This window comes from Anguilla anguilla, chromosome 10 (assembly GCF_013347855.1).
Source record: "Anguilla anguilla isolate fAngAng1 chromosome 10, fAngAng1.pri, whole genome shotgun sequence".
In the NCBI taxonomy this organism is placed as follows: Eukaryota; Metazoa; Chordata; class Actinopteri; order Anguilliformes; family Anguillidae; genus Anguilla; species Anguilla anguilla.
The window spans coordinates 4,187,986-4,209,549 of NC_049210.1; the positions used below are offsets into that span (position 1 = coordinate 4,187,986).

At 52.8% G+C, this 21,564-nt stretch overlaps 1 protein-coding gene across 1 annotated transcript; it reads right to left on the minus strand.

Annotated features, from left to right (window-relative positions):
- Positions 1 to 468: 468 nt before the first annotated feature.
- si:ch211-225b11.4 (thyroid adenoma-associated protein homolog) lies at positions 469 to 21,353 on the minus strand. The gene is given in 32 exon segments (XM_035380365.1): positions 469 to 2,151; positions 2,962 to 3,164; positions 3,580 to 3,852; positions 4,990 to 5,163; positions 6,072 to 6,139; positions 6,141 to 6,317; positions 7,218 to 7,424; positions 8,429 to 8,639; positions 9,067 to 9,303; positions 9,644 to 9,893; positions 10,829 to 10,979; positions 11,214 to 11,414; positions 11,546 to 11,650; positions 11,911 to 12,048; positions 13,134 to 13,288; positions 13,593 to 13,769; positions 14,579 to 14,748; positions 14,919 to 15,079; positions 15,562 to 15,671; positions 16,011 to 16,163; positions 16,474 to 17,209; positions 17,487 to 17,684; positions 17,871 to 18,007; positions 18,104 to 18,188; positions 18,584 to 18,726; positions 19,273 to 19,396; positions 19,690 to 19,812; positions 20,033 to 20,181; positions 20,338 to 20,365; positions 20,447 to 20,533; positions 20,679 to 20,859; positions 21,095 to 21,353. Coding segments are annotated over 32 exon segments (5,700 nt in total). The 5' UTR covers positions 21,235 to 21,353; the 3' UTR covers positions 469 to 1,903.
- Positions 21,354 to 21,564: the final 211 nt, after the last annotated feature.

Genomic DNA, 21,564 nt, shown 5'->3' on the forward strand with positions numbered 1-21,564 from the left:
CCCGCGGTACTGCAGGGGGGCGCGCATGGCTTTCCAGAGCAGATGGGGGCTGGGAGGCAGTTTGAGCCGGTCTGTGGCGGATAGAGTGGGCTTTGTTTCCGCCAACTCTCACATGGCACCGCTGAGGAGTCGAGGGGGAGTGGGGGTTGGGGGGCGGGGGAGGCAGCTGCAGCAGGCTCTCAGTGAGGCTGTAGGGACTTACTCACTCATCTGTGAATGCCATCGGTTTCACAGAGAACCAGGAATGTACTGACAATTTTATACAGATTATAATACATTACATAGATTTATACATAGATTATTGATTCATGAGTGGAGGTAGTGTGAGAGCAAGCTCCACATAATTTTCTGTGTAAAGGCTATTAGACATTTTAGACCCTCGTCATTGCAGGAAAATAATCTTGTTTCATCCAGCTGTAAATGCATAAGCCTCTCTCATTACATACAGCCTGGTGTGGGAATTACTTGAATTAAATTGCAGTTTATTAGTTTATTTGACAGGGATAATTCACATTAATAATATTTCTGCATACAGTATGTGCCAGAGAGTCAGCCAGGGAGGCAAATTTTAATTAACTTGTGAATTAATAAACGTATAAACATACTGCTTATCCTTATTATCAAGATTAAGGCAGACAACTAAGTTCAGTACTTACATGAATAGGACAACATTTTTTTTTTTTTTTTTACAAAAGTTGCTTATTTTATTGACTGGATGCTCATTCATATAAAAACAGGTACATGTGTGCAAAAATGCAGATGAAGAGGTTGCTTTATGGTTTGACAAAACAGACAGGGACTAACCTACTACTACTACTAATCCTACTTTTCTCATTTTTCCTTGACAAACAAATATCAAACATTTCATAATACCTTCACACTGAATACTCAACCAAGTGACAGTGCAAATCTTTCACAACAGTCTTTCCTCATGGTGTCCTCGGAAAAGAGAACGTTCGACAGTTAAACCGAAATCTCGCTCCGGCCGGGCCAATCAAAATTCTGCGCCTCGCTAGCTGTCGGCGACGATGCTAATACGTTTGCATCCGCTGCACCGAAATAAAACATACGTTACATAACTCTCTGCTCACAAAGCACTTAGCGGATACTGTGTCAGAGGCCCATTCAAACCCTTCAAATGTTCGGGGGGCGTGAGATAATTGCGGTGTTTAAAACGTAGCACCCTTTTAGCCTTTTTAAAAAGTCAAAGATGCATTGAGCTTCACACTCATCACTGGATGCATTTACGGTTTCAGAAAACGATTCTGTACGAGCAGTATCAATTACATGGTTTTTTGGTGCCAGTTACACACATCGATCGTTCGTGACAACCCAGAGCAAATTCTTGTTGCCACAGAACTGCTGTTGCATAACGACTGATATTATTTGTCATTATTTGCCGTGACACAAAAATTATAGTGATTTTATTTCCTGTACATCAACCCTGGTGAAAATACATTAGGATAAACACTGAAAAGAATCACCATGCCCAGCTCATTATGAGAGATACTTGTATAATTCATCCTTCTTGGAATAAACAGTACATGAAGAGAAGGCTGGAAGTTTCCCTGGGTGATCTGGACACACCCTGATCATTTTTCCCTTATGAAAATGCAATAAACTGCAATATACTGAAATATGTGGCCTTTTTTGAAAATATATAGTGCTATATTTTTTTTATACAGCAGTGCAATATAGTGCAGTAACTGAAAGTGGCAATATTTACAGTACATTTTTTGGCATTTAGCAAACGCTCTTATCCAGAGCGACTTAAACAACTACACGTGCCCATATATTGTGAATACTATCTTAACAATAAATTTTATATCTACATAAAAATTCATAATTTCAATGAAGACCATATTTATAAAGTTTGGCAGCTGAGGCGTCAGATGAGCAGCTTTCATACGGGCCGCCGCAGTCCGATGTTGGCGGGAATGGACTCCGGCAGCAGGACGCCGTTGAGGTAGAGGAGCTGGTACGCCTGCTGCAGTTCCGCTCGCAGCCAGAGGGGGCAGCAGAGAGACCGCAGCTCCTCCCAGGCGTCCAGCAGTTCGAGCAGGAGGCCCGCCCGGGCGAACAGTCCGCAGAGCCCTCGGTGGAATCGCGGCTCCACCGCCAGGGGCAGCCAGGCTGGGGCCGCGGTCTCCCCTGAAAAAACCCAAAAACGCAGGACGCTCAGCACACACCTGTCAGGGCAGCCCAGGTGACCTGGTTCAGCTCTCTCAGGGAGCTCAGACCAGACGCTGAGTCAGCTCCTTTTCCAAAGGACTGCGTGAACCCTGCGGCACACACAGCTCAAATCTCCCTCCAATCAGAGCGAGACGTGCAAACGCAGTCAGCCGCGAATGAAAGCCCACGAATTTGAGCACGCTCCAGGACCCCGCACAGGAAGACGCTGTTAGTCACTGCCTTAAGGCTCAGGCTCTGCTTTCTTTCAGACACCGACCATCACAGACTTAACGGCAGGCCGAGCCATTTGAATTCCAGGTCAGCACCGTAACATTTAAATATTTACTGAGAGAGAGGGGCATATGCTGCACTTGAACCAGGACCGGTACTCCTGCTTTTCAAACTGAAAAACATCTCTGCCTTAAAACAGACACGCGGTCATCGTGTTCAAAGTAAGAATAGTTCTCTTTACCCTTTCTCTCTTTTTGTCTGCCATCACATCGTACAGCATTGCACCTACATTTTAGGGGGGGATACATTCCGTTTATGGGGCTAACTGGGGAGCTTACATTTCTTGTGGTACCTTGAAACACTTGTCAGCAGTTAAAGAGAGACTCAAATGTACACAAGCATAAAGAAGGGTGTGAAAGTATTTCTGAAAAAAAAAACAGCCATGTATTATCTTGGGGCCTGGAAGCAAGGCAGCGACAGGATTATCTGACACCACCAAGAGGGTGAGGTGGCTGCTGGGAACAAGTCTGTCCACTGGACGACGCCCATGCTGCGTACCTTGGTAGAGCTGCTTGCACAGGCCGACGTTCTCCTGCACGTCGGCCACGTTCTCCCGGGCCCAGCGCAGCAGGCGGTCGGCGAGACAGGGGGATTCTGGGACTTTCGCGGCCAGCCGCAGCAGGTAGGGGAGCAGGCGCTCGGACATGACGGCCGGCTCGGCGAACACGTTGGGCTCGTCCTGCTCGTACAGGCTGGCGCACCTGGAAGAACGAGTCAGCGCCGTGGGTGCGTTTATACCAACACGCTAAGGGTGTGTGTACCAACACGCTGAGGAAGCGTGTGTATACCAACACGCTAACACCACATTGGACGCTCTTGTCCAATGTATGCGTTCGTGGCTGGCCACAAAAATAACTCCATTATTCTACTCCATAACTCTCGCATTATTTATTTATTTTTTTACTTAAAACAGAAATAATGTTTTAAATGTGTTATATGCTGAGGGAACCGCCCTACAGGCCCGTGTGATTTCTAATCTCATTGCACAGCCTTTAATTGCATAGTACACATGATCCTGCGTTTCGCAACAGCCCCCATTGTAGCTGTTCGGTTTCGGATAGCGTCGGCACAAAGGAGCTGAAAGGGAGCGTGGCGCACTGCCAGGGGGGGACTTACGCAGTGAGCTGGACGTCCCCCAGCAGAGCACTCAGGCCGCACTGTGGCAGCTGGCCCAGCAGGGCCTCCAGGGTGTGGCAGCTATCCCAGAACTCCTCCAGCAGCAGGTCCAGGACGCGCCGCAGGGCCAGGTTCGCCTGCATCTGGAAGCAGGGCTCCCCCCCCCCCGGGCGGGCGCGGCGGGCGTGGCCGACCGCGGAGGCGAAGCGGGCGGCCTCGGCCCTCACCCGCGCGTCCTCGTCCTGCAGCAGGTGCAGCGCGGTGCCTAGCAACCTGCGGGGGGGGAGGACACGGAATCACGCGCTCGCCGCAGAATACACGCTCGCATTTTTTTAAACAAGACCAGGTCAAAACCTAGTATATGGCTGGACCGGCCGACCAATGGTGTAACTTCGTCACTCAGTCACAGACATTCGCGCTTGTAGGGCTGGCCCCGCTGTTGCGGTCCAGCCAAAAAATGACAGTTACTACATCTGCAATGCAGAACTTCTGAGTTCACCCTCTTTCACGTTTCGATAAGGAGCAGCTCAGCAAATTCTTGTGGGATTTAAGAATGCAGAAGGATTGTAAAAGGAAAAGCCACTGGCACACCTACTGTGCCAGGTGCGTCAGATGGGAAAAAGTATATTAAACCATAAATGGAGACACAACTAAAACGTGCCACTAATAAATATTTTTTTTTACGTGAGAGTGCGTGGGAATTCACTCATATTTCATATAGAACGCAGAAGGAGAAAATATGAAGCGCTTCCTTGATACTGTGCTAGGAGGGGGGCGCTAGCGGGTTCAATATTCAAGCAGACAAACAGAAGAGCCACTTCAGATAATGCAGACTCCACACGCTAACATTTAGCGCAGTTCAGCTGGACTCCGTTCAGCAGCAGACGGCTGGGTCTCACTTCCGCAGTCTCTGTAAACGCTTGACGGTAATCCGGGTGAAACGTACAGAGCCTTTGTGCTCGGGCGGACGCCGCCATAGCAACCAAATGGCGGTTAACCACATCCCATGATGCGGAAGACTGGGTAGGAATGGTGGCGGCGCACCACGAAAAGACGAAGACAGGTCACGCCACTTTTGAACAAAGCTTTTTGTTTTTGTTTTCATTCGCAGGCCATATGAGCAACACGCTGCAGCAATTCAGCCAGATTTCAGCCTTCATCAGAGAATCTGAACAAACGGAACTAAGCTACTAATCAAAGCTAAATTGATGTGAAAGCTACACAAAAAAAAAAAAAACTCAACCGAACGGAATTATAATGACCTAAAATGACCTAAAAACAACCAAACACTGAAACTAACCTAATATTACATGGAAATAAACCAAACTAAACAGAACAGCTGAACAGAATGGTTCGTAACTACCATTGTAACTGGCAAATCAGGTAGCAGAGCATCCAAAGGGCCCTTACCTGGGGGCCAACGCTGCGTGTGGAGAGTGGCCCCCCAGGGCCCCGCTGACCACGGGGGCCCCGGCCAGCCGCAGGGCCTGAGCGCAGGCCAGCCTCAGGACCTCGGGGGCCTCTGGGGCCCGGTAGACCTCCAGCAGGCCACACCAGCGCTGAGTCAGCTCTACGGGCGAGGAGCTGAGGGGGGGGGGGGCAGGACAGAACAGAACAGAGAAGAAACAGGGGCCGGGGGGGGGGGGGGGGGGGGGGGGGGAAATCAGGCCTGGGTTATTACAGAGCAATGAAAATTACAACAGCTGTGTAACAAGCAACACGGATAGCAAGCTACTCCGGACTGGATCTGCCTTGGTTACAGAGCACTGTAACTTACAACGACTGTGTAGCCACACAACCCAGAGAGCAAGCGACTCCAGACTGCGTCTGTGCTGACTGTGCTTACTTTGGGCCAGAATCAGCCCAGATCCAGCCCAGATCCAGCCCAGAATCAGCCCAGATCCAGCCCAGATCCAGCCCAGATCCAGCCCAGATCCGGCCCAGATCCGGCCCACAGCCGCGATACTCCTGCTGTCGTTTCACATTGACATGGATCCAGGGGAGAAGCGTTCCTGAACAGGAGGCTCGGAGCTCCAGCGCGATTCAGCGCGCCCTTGACGTGTACCCCAGGGTCGCTGAAAACGCCAAACGTTCGCAGGGTTCCGCATGCCAGTCTGACGCACAGCCAAGTTCGATACGCAGCCAAACGACACAACAGATTAGCCCGTACATCTAACTGAATAACCAGCCGAAATTAATTCAGTGCTCTCCTAAATAACTCTAAAGGTTCCCAGTACACATGCAGTAATTCATCGAGTCACCAAAGCACTTTTCTGGTAAAGGTCATCTTGCTGTTCTGAATGTTTCATTCAAAACTCCCAGAATCCTCCTGTTCAGCGATGGTAAGGCTACATGTTGAGAAGGGGGGGAGGGGTCACAGATAACGGGCGGGCTGTGTGACCCCCGGGGGCGTGGGGCTCTCGGGGGCGTGGCTCAGTTGTAGCGGTTAGCGGTGAGCCCACGCGGGTCGGTCGCGGGATGGCGGTACTCACCAGTGGGCCAGCAGCAGGCTGACTGCGCGCAGAGACTGGGACAGGAGTTCGGGGCCCCCCCCCTCTGCGCTCCAGGGCCCCCAGCAGCAGCTCTGCGCACTCCTCCAGGTCCCCCTGCGGGGGCGAGGGCGGGGGGGTCGCCCGGGGCAGGCCGGGGTCGCTCGGCGACAGTACCGCCACCAACGCCGCCAAGTAGAGCCGCCTGTACTCAACACTGCTGTCCTGCAGCGCCACCTTCAGGTTCTCCTGAACACAGAAATCACAGACTACTCAACACTCCTCTCCCATACAGTGAGCATCAGCTTCTACTGAACACAGAAATCACAGACTACTCAACACTACAAAATACTCCCTTTCAATGTGGGTAAAGTCATAAAATCAGGGAAAAACTGATTTTCACACTCCTAGACACAATCATATGACAGATAATGAATGCAGATGAAAGCAGTTGTTTCCAATCGGTATGAATTTTACTGTTGTCCAGAGGGGTTAAAGTATTTTAAATAATGATTTGACCAAGGTGTGGCTGTGTGCGTATTTTACTGTAACGCAGCGGGTCGTGTTTACACGCGGCTACTTCCTGTGTTTGGGATCACATGACCCGGCTTTATCAGTTAACGTGTGCTTGTCCTGAGATGAAGGTGACGGGAGCGCAAATTCAAACTGGGCGCAACCGAGAACGGCAAACACTCAGAAGCCAAATATTTTCGTTATGCGCCCCAGTAGAGGAAAAAACTCCGCGCTTATCGGGGATTTTTACAGGAAGCACTGCAGGCCCTACGTTCGAGATTAATCACAAAGAGAACGAGGCCGGGCCTTAAATTTGTTTAGTCACCACGCGGGGCTGCCGCGTTTCCAAATGTTACGATTTCACGTAACAAAAGGACGGAAGCCGCTGGTTTTTACTTTTTTTTTATCTCGGCTCCATCAGATTACAGTTCGCCAGGGGCCCAAACAGAAACTCGCTGTTATTGCAGTGAGAAAGGCGAAAGGTCTTTGGCTCGATTTCTAGATGTGGAAGCTGATTGGCCGAATTTCCTCGCATTGTGTTCTTATCGGGGGAACGCGTTTCAGCTGAAACGAAGCGATTCGAACCCGCCCCGTTTTCCTTCCCAGGGCGTTTGCCCCCTGCGGCAGCCATCTTACCCGCAGCGCTTCCTCCACCACCCGCTGCAGACCGCCGTCTCCGAGACTCCGCCCATCCGCGGCCCAGCCGACCAACGACAGCCGCGCGTCGGCGCTCAGCGCCGGAAGGTTCCGCCACGCCTGGCCCGCCCACCGCGAGTCCCCCGTCCTCGCCGCCTCCTCGCACAGGAAGTGAACGGCGTTCTGGAGGAAGGAGGCGGAGCCTATCTGTACGGAACACAGAGAGCCCGCCGATCAGTACCGATGGGGACAGAGAGCAGAGCGGTAACCACGGGTAACCATTTTGTGCACCAGTAGGGCCGTGTTCACACTGAAGATGGGCGTTCGTTAGAGCCAGGGGACAGGTCTGTGGTGTTTACTGTGCAAGCAATGTATTCCTCAGACAAAACAATGGCAGAAGGTGCATTTTTGAGGCATACTAAAATGGCAGTGGGGTCACAGCACACCCGTCACGATGGGCGAGCTTGACGGGGGTGGGCCAGCCCAAAAAAAAAAAAAAAACTTCTCATTTTCATAAAAAACTTGTGATAGTCATCAACCGTCCCCTGTCAATTATTTTTTGTTACGTGAACTCCTCTGTGTCACTGCTGCATGAACACAATAAATATACAAATAACTCAACTGTATCGCCCACGATGGTTCTTCTGCCCTGTGCCCTGGAGACAGAGCTGGACCTGAGCCCAAGGATGTTCTGCACCAGGTAATCCTAGGTGTGCCATGAAATAAACAGGCAATACATACTCAATAATATTATCCCTACTCTGGGCCGGGTTTTGAAAATGAAATACGCCTTCAGCACTGGGTGAAAGGTTATTTATCTCCAACTCAAGGGTGGAGCTTCAGACGGTTTGCCTCCGAGCAACGTTCTGTTCTGCGCCGCGTCACAACAGAAAACAGGTGTATACACACGCTGCGCGAGAAGATCATAAAACCCACGGCAGTAAAACAGCACAAATAAGAGAATGACTTGACTGAGCTGAAGACGGAAATTATTTCATCGCCTGTCGTATGGAGCTAGAAGAGAGCGTAGAAAATCTGTGTCCACATTCATAAGATGTCTCAGTGTAGGACTGGTTTAGGATCCATTTTGGGTTTTAATGGGCATGGCAGGATATGGTCAGGGTAATCGGACTCTACATCAGCCGTTCTGCTCTGAAACACTTAATGAATACCTGCCCTGGTGTCATATGACTTTGGTGGGGGCTCAGTACCTGGAGCTTGAGGGATGATGGGTTTTGTAGTTCTGACAGAAGCACGGCTTGCAGTTGGTCCAGGAAGCTGGCCGAAAAGAACCTGGCCAATAGGGCGCACCCACTCAGGTAGGACGAGCGAATCAGGGGGCACCGCTGAGATGATGTCACAAGCCACAGCTTGGACTCAAAGCACTCCACCACTTCAGAAAGTTCAGAGTCCAGGTGTGTGCTGTGAAACGAAAACACTTAAAGTCATGCGTCAGAGCCAAAACAAACGCGAACACACACAAACACGAACACACGCAAACACGAATGCAAACAGCAACACCTTTGTGCGCCGGAGTACTGCAGAACTGGGCACTGCAGGTGCAGGCAGTTCGCAGACGTCCAATCAGGTTCATATCTTGTGACGAGGCAGGGAACATCCAGCCAATGGAAACCCTTCCTCCCCGGGCAACACAAGGGCCAATCACGGTTCACCTCACAGCACTCCCGGCCACAGTTGGCACGGATACGGTCAGAATTCAGAAGGACTCACCACGCTAAAATCATTGGTTGTTTTACCGAGCGAGACTAATGAGAAGAACCTCAGATGTGACCCTGCGGTAGCATAGCCAGGAAACCCTCCTCCTCCTCCTCCTCCTCCTCGCCCTCACCTGTCCGGGTCCAGCGCCCGTGCCAGCACGGCTCGAATCTGCAGCAGCTGCCCGTGCAGGCGGTTGTGGCAGCGGGGGTCCGGGGGGGCCGGCAGACCCCTCGCCAGCCGCAGCAGCGTGCCGGCGTACTCGGCGGGGGGCGTCATGACGACCAGCGCCCGGGCGGCCATCGTCCTCACGTTGTGGATCGAGCTGGCGGCCAGCCGCAGCAGAGGCGGTAAGAACGCCGACAAACACCTGTGGGGGAGGGGTCGGGGGGGGGGTTGGAGGTTAGTGGTTAGCGGTAATGCATGATGGGATGGAAGGACCTTTCCTTTCGACTAATCCCGACTTCAACTGTGACTTAAATACCAAAAACACCACCGATACAGCGAACGGTTGTAATGAAGCTACGTTAGTCACTCACCACATGAGTAAACAGGCTATGTTATAACAGACTGATACACAAATCCCCATTGTGGCAGCAACATAGCTGCCATTTTCCCCCTGAGTAGCATTGCGGAGTTCGCTAAGGCGATGCCAGAGGCAGCCTTTCGTTCCGGCGTGGATTTTTCTCCCAGAAGCCCCCGGGACGTACCGGGCCTCGTCGTGGACACCCGGCTGAAGCTTGCCCAGGAGGGTGAGGACGGGGAACAGGGAGGGGTGCAGGTGCAGTCGCGCCCCACCAGGGGGCGCCCCCGAGTCGCCGGCCGCCTGCCTCAGCTCCCCCAGCAGGAAGGGCTGCAGGGCGGGGTAGTGCACGAAGAAGGCCTGGGGGGACATCCCGTGCTGAGAGGAACCCTCGTCCCCCCCCGGTCGCTGTCCCAACATTCGGGAGCACAGGGTGCCTGGGAACGCAGGGGAGAGGGGTGAGTGTCCCAAATCGGCAGAACAGAGAGCTAATGTGCCTTGTTTTGGCTTCAGGAAGCTCCAATCTCCCATCATTAGCTATCAGCAGTGGACAGGCATAATCCTAAATCAAAACTAACGACAAGCTTTTCTGGGAACGGTTCATTAGTAATTTATGACGAAGCCCAGCTGGGAGCACGTTTGGTGAATGAAACGCATCGAAGGCTCTTTCATAAAAGGTTTAAAAGTGCAAACGCAAACCCCTCACCAGGTTTTTATATTTGCAGAACCCCGGAGGACCTGGAAGCATTTCTCTTTCTCTGTGATCCCTAATGGCCGGCTGACCCAACGGCCTCTGGGAAAAAGTGCTTCATGCAGCCGAAACCCAGAATGCCGATGGGAATATTAACTACTGCGACAGCCCCTACAGGTTTACATGTTTGGACTGAACAGTGGAGAGTAGGTAAACAGCGCCACCCAGTGGATATCAAATGTGTCCCATAAAATAGGCAGATATTGGCAGCTATACAGAACAATGGCAGCTCACTCTTATAGATCAGACCGTAGCAAAAATGTTTCAGACAGTGAGACGGGAACTTCAGCTTTCATTTGTGAAATTCATTGTGATTAAGATATACCACATAAATGTAAGATCATGTAAATGGTCCCACAGGAACCCTGGAGAACAGAGGCGTCATCAAATTCCAGTCCTGGGGGGCCACGGAGTCTGCTGGATTTCGGTGTGCTTCAGCATGAGCATTTCATTTAAGTCACTGATTGGCTCTTTTTTTGGATTTGTGAATGTGGGAGGGGCTTGAGGATATGGGAGGGGCTTGGGAACGTGGTAGTCGCTTGTGAATGAGGGAGGGGCTAAGGGATATAGGAGGGACTTGGGAATGTGGGAGGGGCTTAGGGGTGTGGGAGGGGCTCTTACTGTAGAGCTGGAGTGCCGCGTTCCTCATGGCCCAGCAGGGGGAGCTGAGGAGCTGGAGGGAGAGGATGGTCATGGAGGAGGCGTACTGGAGCACGGCCACGCCCAGCCCAGAGCCGCGCACCAGGGCCTGCAGCGTGTGGACCGCACACACCTGTGGACCGCACACAGAGGAAAGGGTTCAGTGTGTGGACCGCACACAGAGGAGAGGGTTCAGTGTGTGGAACAGTGCCTGTATGTGCATATAAGCACACGTATGTGCGTATAAGCATGCGTGTGCGCATACTGGCATAAGCACATGTATGTGCGTATAAGTACAGGTGTGTATAAGCACACATATGTGCGTATAAGTACAGGTGTGTATAAGCACATGTATGTGCGTGGTCACCTGCGGCAGGTCCACGGTCTGGTCCCAGCTCTGCGGCACGGGGGCGCCGGCGGTCTCCAGCAGCGTCGCCACGCTGAGCGCCAGGAGGGGGCGGGACTTGCTGGCGTCCTCCGCCGCCGCCACGCAGAGGATGAGCATGGGCAGCCCGGCCGCCCGCCGCGTGATGGAGGTTCCGCGTGGCGCCTGGAGCACCGACAGGCCCTGGTGGGGGGAGGGGAAGAGACAAGGTTGATGCTGATTTGAGAAAGGCCTGCCCAACTACCAGGAGTGAGCTTTGCTAATGTACTAATGGCCAGTTAAATGTTTCTGCCCAATCGTGTGAGCGAGCGTACCTGCTTCAGCATGCGAGCAGGAACCTCCTGCAGCTCAGGATCCCCGTTGCTCAGAAGCGCGGCGCAGAACTTGGTGAAGCCGACACAGCATCCCTCCACCGCTCCCTTTAGAGAAGGAACGCAGACCGTGTACTGGTGAATGGGACCAGCAGGGGGCGCTATAGACTTTTTGTAGAAACCGTTCCACTGCTAGCTGCGTTTACACTTTGCATTTCGGCATTCGGCAGGTTCTCTTATACAGAGAGCGTCCAGGTTGCGAGCCACCCCACCCAGGAGTCGAACCTGCAATCTCTTAATCACAAGCCCACTTCCCACCCCAGCACACCCAGCAATGCCAGGCTGGCGCGGGGTCCAGCGGTCTTTACCCAGTGACGGCACTTCAGGAGGATGTCCTTGAACACCGCCGAGGCCCTCTTCAGGTACTCTGCGGTCAGGGGAGCCTCTATGGAGCAAGGCGTTGCCATGGCGTTGTCCACAAAACTGCCTAAAAAAATCCCTATTTCCTTCAAAGGAAAGAAAAAAAATGAAATAAATACTCAGATAAGCTGGAGCAGATTACAGCCAAAATTTTGTTAATGCGCTGATGTCACGACTGACACGCCCCAGCCAGTGCAGCATTTTGCCACTTGCGGTTGTGATGACGACAGCCGATCTCTTTAGAGGCAGCTCTCCACTGTATTTGCATATTACTGGCAATAGTTAATAAAGGTGTCTTCATCATGTTAGGCCACATTTGAATTCTACTGCCATCTAATGACTGCTTCTAGCTAGTTGTACTTTGTATTTATCTAGATAGCCAACTGCCCAATGCCCTCTATTTCTGCAACAGTTTAGAGATAAAATGCTGCACTTTACATTTTTCTCAGTGATAAATAATGCGCTACTAAGTATAAATACTAGTAGAAAATGCATTCATGTTAGCCACGATTAGCACTGCAGCTACTTGCAGTGGTTAAACGGACACAGAGCTGGGCAGCCCCGTCCCTGGCGTACTGGCAGTGACAGATCTGTATCTGTTATTATGGTAAACTAAGTCCGGTCACTTCAGGCTCAGTATCTCCCCACTGCAGTCACCTGCACTAAGGCAGTGTATTGATCTACCTGTAATGAAGAACCCTGGCATGACAAAGAGACATTTAGCATACAGGGCGCCAGGGTCGCCTCTTCAGATCAATAACAATCTGCACAGTAAATAAACGCCTGGAAGAGACAGGGGCTGGACGCTGCTGTCCTTAGTGAGCGGGATTATTAATCAATACTGTAGCACAGCCTGACACGGCCGGGTGGGGGAGGGGGGGGTGAGTGTGGGCAAACAGGACAGTGCCAGAGGTAACCAACCCTGTTCCTGGAGATCTACCATCCTGTAGGTTTCCACTCCAACCCTAACAAAGCACACCTCATTCAACAGCTAGAGATCTACTGTCCTGTAGGCTTTACCTTGAGTTACAAGAGAGACGTGTGTGTGTGTAAGCTAGTGGAGGCTCTTACCTTCAGGTACGATAGAGACGTGTGTGTGTGTGTGTGAGTGGAGGGCCTTACCTTGAGTACAATAGAGACATGAGTGTGTGTGTGTGATGGAGGCTCTTACCTTGAGGGAGACCCAACAGCAGGTGAGGACCAGGCTGTGCTCCTCCGACAGCAGCACGCAGTCCTCGTCCTCCCCCTCCCCCACGCCCTGGCCCCCACCCTGGGCGATCACGGAGCGAATGGCGTTCCCCATGTCACAGAAAGACGGGGGGGCCTCTGCAACAAAGACACAGGAGATTGGCCCTTCTCAGTTAGGGTGGCTGAAGTTTTAAGAGTTACTAGTTCTCAGCTGAAACCATATCACTGCCCACTGACCAGCTCTGAGAATCCCTTACATCCCCTTCCCGTAATATTGCATACACACAGTGCAATATTACCACTGTAAAGGTGCATTTCCTGGGTCAAATTTCAGCTCATTGAGGAACTGGAAACATTTTTAATGAATGTAAAGCTCTTAACGAATGAAAAGCAGTCAGGAAGGCCAAACGCAGCTTTTGAACCGCGCCCGGAGGGAGATTACCCGTCTCTTCGGCACACGCAGCCTGGTCTCCATACAGCACCCCCAGCAGGAGGCGACTGACCCGCTCCAGCAGATCCAAAATGGCGTCCGCCACAGACAGGGGCAGCACTGCCTTCTGCACCGGGCCCAGGGTGTCAGAACCGTCCAGCAGACACTTCTGCAGGGCAGCCAGAACCCCTGCGGAACAGAACCAAATGAGAGGCCAAAGGCCAAATTCAACACCGCCAACCGGTTGGCCTTTGTGAATTTAAGTACTGTACTGTACATTTTGGAACACATCATACATACATATATGTGTTTGTGTACACTTCTTTTTGGGAAAATGACTGTTGTGTTAAACAACAAATATTACTGACATAAATGAATTGCAATTTTTAAATTTTTTTTTTTTCAGCAGTCATAGTGGCTTAATGCCTACACCAGAGTCAGATGATTTTTTGCTCTAAGCATCAGGAGCGTTCTCACTGCGACAACTGACATCACAGGGCGGAACGTTCAACGATAAAGCCAAAGACTGCCGCTCTGTGAGGGCCTCTGGGCCTTACCGTGTATGGGCTTGGTCTTGGCGGCCAGGAGCAGGCCGCTCTGTGAGGGCCTCTGGGCCTTACCGTGTACGGGCCTGGTCTTGGCAGCCAGGAGCAGGCCGCTCTGTGAGGGCCTCTGGGCCTTACCGTGTATGGGCCTGGTCTTGGCGGCCAGGAGCAGGCCGCTCTGTGAGGGCCTCTGGGCCTTACCGTGTATGGGCCTGGTCTTGGCGGCCAGGAGCAGGCCGCTCTGTGAGGGCCTCTGGGCCTTACCGTGTACGGGCCTGGTCTTGGCAGCCAGGAGCAGGCCGCTCTGTGAGGGCCTCTGGGCCTTACCGTGTACGGGCCTGGTCTTGGCGGCCAGGAGCAGGCCGCTCTGTGAGGGCCTCCGGGCCTTACCGTCTACGGGCCTGGTCTTGGCGGCCAGGAGCAGGCCGCTCTGTGAGGGCCTCTGGGCCTTACCGTGTATGGGCCTGGTCTTGGCGGCCAGGAGCAGGTCGCTCTTGGCGGTCAGATAGTGCTCTTCTAACTCCCGCAGGAGAACCCGGAGCACGGCGTCCGCCATCCCGCCACGCGTATCCGCGCTGAGCGCAGCTCCATCCCGCTCCGGGAAGACAGCGGCGTCCCCACACCTTCAGAGAGAGAGAGAGCAGAGCCCGCGCTGCGTTTTAATGGACACAGTCCAGCTCGACAGGAAATAACCAGGGAGCTTGCTGACTCATCAGATTTTTGTGATTTTTTAAATTTTTTATTTTTTTAAAGACGGGAGAGGACGGCGGTGGCTGGGCGCTGGTCCCCTTACATCTCGAGCAGGACGCGGAAGAACAGCGCCCCCGTCTGCCCGTCCTGGACGCGCGGGCTGCGCAGGAGCTGCCCCGCCCTTTCCAGCAGGGCGGGGCCGAGGTCTGGGGGGAGGGGCCGGGGAAAGAAGCGGAGGAGGAGCCCGGCGGCCAGCTCTCGAACCTGGGAAAAAAGGGGAGGAGCACCAGGCCTGTTACACCCCATTACCCACAACCCCCAGGCCTCTGTCTGTCACACCCCGTTACCTACAACCCCCAGTAGACATCTCATTACATTACACTGATTTAGCAGATGCTCTTATTCACAGCCAGTAATAATACATGAGACCTTATATGCAAAATGGTGACATGGACCTGGCTAACAACACTCCCAGGCTAGAGACAGTGAACGATACACATACACAGCATTGCTAATGTGGGTAACTATGCCAACCGAGGACCACGACAACAATAACATAACGGACAATACCAATCCCATAATAACCGCTGAACTAATCGAAAGGCACTATGGGGGAGGTGGGGACTGGACAGTAAAGATGAAGACGTGGGACTGTGTCAGAAGATGGCCCAGCGACTGAGCCGCACAGCGGCGGAACGGGCTTGGCGTTGTCATGGCGTTTCGCTCGCAGACCTCGCGCCGCTCACCTCGTTGGTGGAGTCCTCCAGACAGCCGATAAGGACCAGGAGCTTCTGCCGGGCGAAGAAGTCCCACCGCCCCCCCCGCCTCGCGAAGCCAATCAAATCGGACACGTTCGCTGGGGGAGACGGAGAAGCATTCAAAGCCGTAAGGCAAGTTTGACTAACATCAGCACTGTTCCAGTTAAAACTACATTTTACATTTTATCACCAGAAAACCGTAAAGCAGGTAAGGTAAGCGAAGAACAGACATTACCATACCTTCGAAACAGATATCTCCAAGAATGAGCTTTTGTAAGACGTTTAAAAAAAGTTTTTAATGGGCTTAATCTTAAAAATAGCTCATCCTTACATTTCAAGCACGGCTGAAAATTGATGCGACTTAAGGTTTCTTCAAATTTCAGTATGGGACGGGCCCATTGGCCTGTCCCCCCACACCCCGCCCCCCCCCCCCCCACCTGGCGGCTGGCCCTTCTTCTTGTCGGGCCTCCAGGTGTCAGTGCAGGTCTCCAGAACGGCGGACAGGAGGAGGAGCACCGTCCTCTTCCTCTGGTAACTGTGGCCTGGAGCCAGGTAGGCGAAGGGCAGCTGGGCCAGCCAGTCCACAAAGTCTGCAACAGAGTCGCTTAGTGAAGCCAAAGCCGCCACACTTTACACTCTACACACACTAATAACACCTCAGGCACCTGTGTGACTGAGCATAGGTTAGGTCAGAGTAATGTTCACTGTGTGAACTGGACTTTATGTGTTCTTGGCTATGAATAACTGCACAAAATGAGTATTGTACCTGATCGCACCTGTGTTTTGTAGTTGTTCCAATGACCTTTGATATGCACTTATTGTACGTCGCTTCAGATAAAAGCGTCTGCCAAATAAATATCAATTCTTTAACTCCGTCTCCCATGATCCCCTGGGGCTCACCGACTCCTTGTTCCAGCTCCGTATCGTCCTCCTCCTCCTCCGTGCCCTGGCGGGCTCCGCCCCTGCCCCGCCCCCTCCTGGCCTTGAGGCGTGCCAGGCAGCTGTCGCGGAGGCGTACCAGGAGCTTCCTCAGCGCCACCTGGAGGTGCTGGCGGAAGGGGGCGGACTCGCAGTTCAGGTTGAGGGGGAGGAAGCCCCGGACGGCGGAGAGCTCCGCCCCCGTCGGCGGCTGGCTGGTTTTGGGGCTGCAGCAGAGGAGGTTGAGGGCGGCCAATCGCACGCCGTCGTCCAGGGAGCCCAGCGCCAGGCGCAGGGTCTCCGCGGTGCGGGCGTCGTCCGGGGGCGGGGCGGCGCTGGCGGCCCGCCGGGCGCTCATGACGCTGGTCCAGGCGCGGAGGTGCCCCGGGCGCCCCGGCTCCAGGGGGGCCAGCAGGGCCCCGAAGGCCCCCGGGAACGTGCGCAGGGTGCAGGGCAGGAGGCAGCCGGTGGCGCCGCCCTGCAGGAGGGTCACGTCCGAGGTCAGGGCCTCCAGAAGCGTGGGGCGCCACCGCCGCGCCCACTCCTCCGCAAGCTCCGCCTCCGAGGGCGGGGCGGCGTCCTGGCCGACGCCCCCGCACAACTCCCGCCTCTGCTGGTGGATGACAGACTTGTAGACGTCCGAGGCGCACGGGGACAGGTGATTGGTGGAAAAGCACTTCAGGAGATGACGGGGAAGCTCTGGAAAGTGTTCCAATACCTACCGAGACAAAAAGAGTACAAAACACATCAAGCACCAACAGTAAAAATGAAATGAAAAACTATCCATCCATCCATTTTCTAAAGCCGCTTATTCCTGGACATGGACATGTCGGGGGGGGGGGGGGGGGGGGGCGCGGTGAGCTGGAGCTTATCCCAGAATGCACTGGGCGAGAGAATACACCCAGGACAGGTCACCAATCTATCACAGGGCGCACACACCATTCACTCAGACATTCATACTGCAGCTTTGGCGAGGCCGGTGCCAGGGTGCTCACCGTGCTGGTGCCCACGTAGGGGAGCAGCGCGGAGAGGGGGGGGTACTTGGCTTTAGCTTGCCAGGGCAGGGAGGAGATGCGCCGCAGTAAGGCGAGGTAGAGGGGCCTCTCCGCGCCGCCGAAACGCCGGCAGTCCAGCTGGTAGACCTCCAGCAGCAGGCGGAAAGAACCGTACACAAACTCCGACACGCCCTCCAGCTGAAGAGCGGGAGAAAAAAAAAAATGAAATCACCGTCTCCAAAATGGCTACATGCGCACGTATCAGAGCTGAAAACGCTCTTCGCCCCCCTCCCCATGCCCCCCATGCCGGCACTCGCACTCCTCCCCCCACCCATCCCACCGACCCCCCCCCCCCCCCCACACACACACGAGCCCAACACTCACGGGGCTCTCCGCATTGTTCCAGATGACCCGAGTGAGTTGCCGCCGCAGGCCGTGGTCCTCCTGCAGCAAGGGGGCGCCGCGCACCTCCCACACCTCCTCCAGACAGTCCTTCAGGCACCTCAGCCACAGGGTAAACACTGGCGGCAGCCAAACAGAGGGCGGTTGGGGGGGAGGTTAACTCGGCAGTCCACAGCGAAGCCCCTGAGCTCAGGAACAGCGCAGGCTCACAGTACCTTGGAAGACATAGTAGTGGCAGTCCAGCTTTTCCTCACACAAGGCAGAGACCACAGGAAACAGCCCGTCCAGGATCAGACACGTCTACGACAGCGAGGGGAATTATCTCAGCAGGTACACAACGGGAGCAAGGACCATCTTACCACTATTCGGCACTAACAGAAGGGAGGGGATTCCAGCTACTTGGAAAAGGAACACACCTTGCAGTGGTTCCTAAACTTTTTAATATCGGGACCCAAATTAAAAATACTTTTTAATAGCGGGACCATAAATTTGAAATTTTGTTCATTTCAGAGACCTGTCAAATACACATACTAGCTCAGCCTAGTAGAAAACAGACTCACTCTGGGACCCACCTCATACACTCCCATGGAACTACTCAGAAACCTATAGCTTTAACACATGACCTTTGTGTAGCACAACGCGTTTAAACTGTGAATACTGATCTAAAGGAGATGTGTCAATCATATGAGCCACACCCCGTTGTTGTCCAGCGGGCCAGTCAGGACGTCCTTGCGGCAGCAGGTAAGCAGGCCCCGCGTCACTGCCAGCCTGTCCACACCGTCAGACCCACTGGGCCTGCATTCGACCCGGAGTCCACCCACGCACAACAGCCAGGGATCTGAGAGACACAACCTCACGTGTTAATGCGTCCGCATTCAGCCCAAAACATAGCGCTGCGTCACTGAAATGATTACACACGCACATCTACATCACTGACATAATTACACATCCACATCTACTTCCCTTATAGCGCTACATCACTGACATAATTACACATCCACATCTACTTCCCTTATAGTGCTACATCACTGACATAATTACACATCCACATCAAGCTCACTTATGGAGCTACATCACTGGACGTTCAATACAGGGCCGTCTGCGGTTTGTGCACTGAGCAGATGCTGTTATCCAGATCAACTTAAACAACTTCGTTTTTATTTATTTATTTTTTTAAACAGTACCCATTGAAGCAGCTGGATATACAGTATACTCAAGAAATTCAGGTCAAGTACTTTGCTCGAGGGTACAACGGCAGCGTCCTACTTGGGAATCGAACCAGCACCCTTGCGGTTACAAGCGCAGCGCCTTTAGCCGTTACACCGCAGTGGCACCCGAGCCCAGCCTTTGAGGCTCCGCCCCGCTGGCCCGAAGGCCGGCTCACCTGCGCTGGTGACCTGCAGCAGGCTCTGCGCAGCCAGGCCGCCGTCCCCCCGGGCCTCCGGCGACGTGTTGATCAGCATGGCCACGGCCGTGCCCGAAAGGAGGCGAGCGTCGCGGTTTGAGGTCTTCTCCACGGACGTCGAAGAAAGGGCAAGGGACGGGACAGCAGCGGTTATTTCACGCGAGCGACAAACGATTAAAATAACAAGACCAGGGCAAAACCTAGTATATGGCTGGACCTAACACACGTGATCCGGCCGACCAATGGTGTAACTTCATAACTCGGCTGACCAGTGGTGTAACTTCACCACTCACTCGGTCGCTCAGTCACAGACATTCGCGTTTGCAGGGCTGGCCCCGCTGTTGCGGTCCAGCCAAAAAAGGGGCACACGCGGCAGGAAGGGAACATGGAGCACACCTCTCCCAGGATGATGGACATCAGGTGCTTGAGAATGCTCTGCACAGCCGAGTCACCTGAGTTCTTCTCCCACACCAGGTGGGCCACCTCCCTGTGCAACAGCTGGAACACCTGGAGACAGACCTGCGAGTACAGGGGCCAATCAGAAAGCAGCAACCATATGCCACGAGGTGAACACGTCCAATCACACGAGCTATCTCAAGTAAGAGTACTGGCACACGTCATCGTCATACGTTCATGCTAGACTCCACAGTGTCCGCAGTCTGCATGTTTGAATTTCACTTACGCTGCAAGCAGGATAAAAATGAAACGGAGGCAAGACGTTCTCGCGCAGGCTACTTGCCTTGACCGCTAGGTAACACCGCTCTCCGTTTCTCGACGCATCTTGCTCCAGCGTCACGGCGAAAACCTCAGCTACTCTGCTAAGCAGAGACGGGCAAATCTGCCTGCACACCTCACGCCCCATGGTGCTGTCTTCCAAGAACATGCATACTGTCAAGAGATGAGATCAAAAACAGCAGCTTTAGGCTTAACAACTAAGTACCGCGTGTAGTCGACTTAAAGTCATGTGAAGACTTATTTAATACAGCCGATCGTGTTGGTAGACTGCAGTAAAAATATCATGTTTTCTGTGAACCATAGACTAACCTGTTTGGAGATCTTTGGCAGACAATATCTGAAAGTGGACAAAGCGTTACTTTTTTGTTAAAGTGAATGACAAGAAAAACCCAAGAAATGTGAGCAACTCAGTAGGTACCTGTTCTTTCTGTACCAGAGTCATCACACATGCTTTTGTCTCTTCGAGAACGACAGAATGATTAACTTCTGACAGCTGTTGCAACATCTGCAGAAAAACAGAGTGTTAAATTCTGGACATAATTTAACCGGCGAGTGGAGATAATTTGTGTGTGTGTGTGTAGGTGAGGCAAACGATACCTCTACAGAACAGAGCGTCTCCAAAGATGATCTGAGAGGACGCAATAATTCACCTGGTCCAGTTTACGGCAGGCTGTGGAGATGTGCGACATGTCCAGTTGCATAGAGATGAGGAGTCGCGCGAAAGGGAGGATGCATTTGACCTCCAGCGCCCGTAGCCGCTTCGCCTGGACCCTTCTCAGCAGCTGCGAAGCCTCCTCGAGACTGCGCTCTTTGCTCCGCTTCGCGCCGTTGCTACGGATGGAAACGGCACGGAGTCGTTAAATGGAACCGACAACATCGCACATTCTCAGCCTTTCAGATAAAGTTGAGGTTCACTGTATAGCTGGGCAGCTGGCTGTAGCACAGACAGTACATGCCTGCTAAAACTCTTACATATGTTTTTAGCTGCACTGTTCACCTAACAAGCTATCTAGCTAACTAAATACCGAGATAGCCAGCCGCTGCACGCGATTGGACCACATTTTACCTTGTGCATGATTTAAGCTTTTCGATTACAAGTGTCAGGGTATTAGTCACATCTTCAGATAATTCTTCCTTTGCGTTTAAATAAACGATCTCGCGATGACAGGCTTCTATGTTACTTTGCACTGACTCGTCCCGAAACATACTCTCAAATGTTTTCAGATTGTACCACAACGTGGGCTTCCGAATGCTACCCTAACTTACAGTAGTTCGATTTACTACAGCCTTTCCTTGTACACATGTTTAGCTCTGTAAAGACTTGACAGATGGACCTCTACGTTTAAATTTCGTGTGGTAATTTGACCTTGCGCCATCTGCCGGCACGTATGTCTTAAAGCACTCCACAGCAGTATTTTCTCCCAAAACAACTTACACAGTGTGAGATTCTAACACACAGCCAGACTTAAAAATTTGTAAGTGCATAGCTGACCATAAACCCATATATACAAGTCTGACATGCGACCAAGGGTTCAA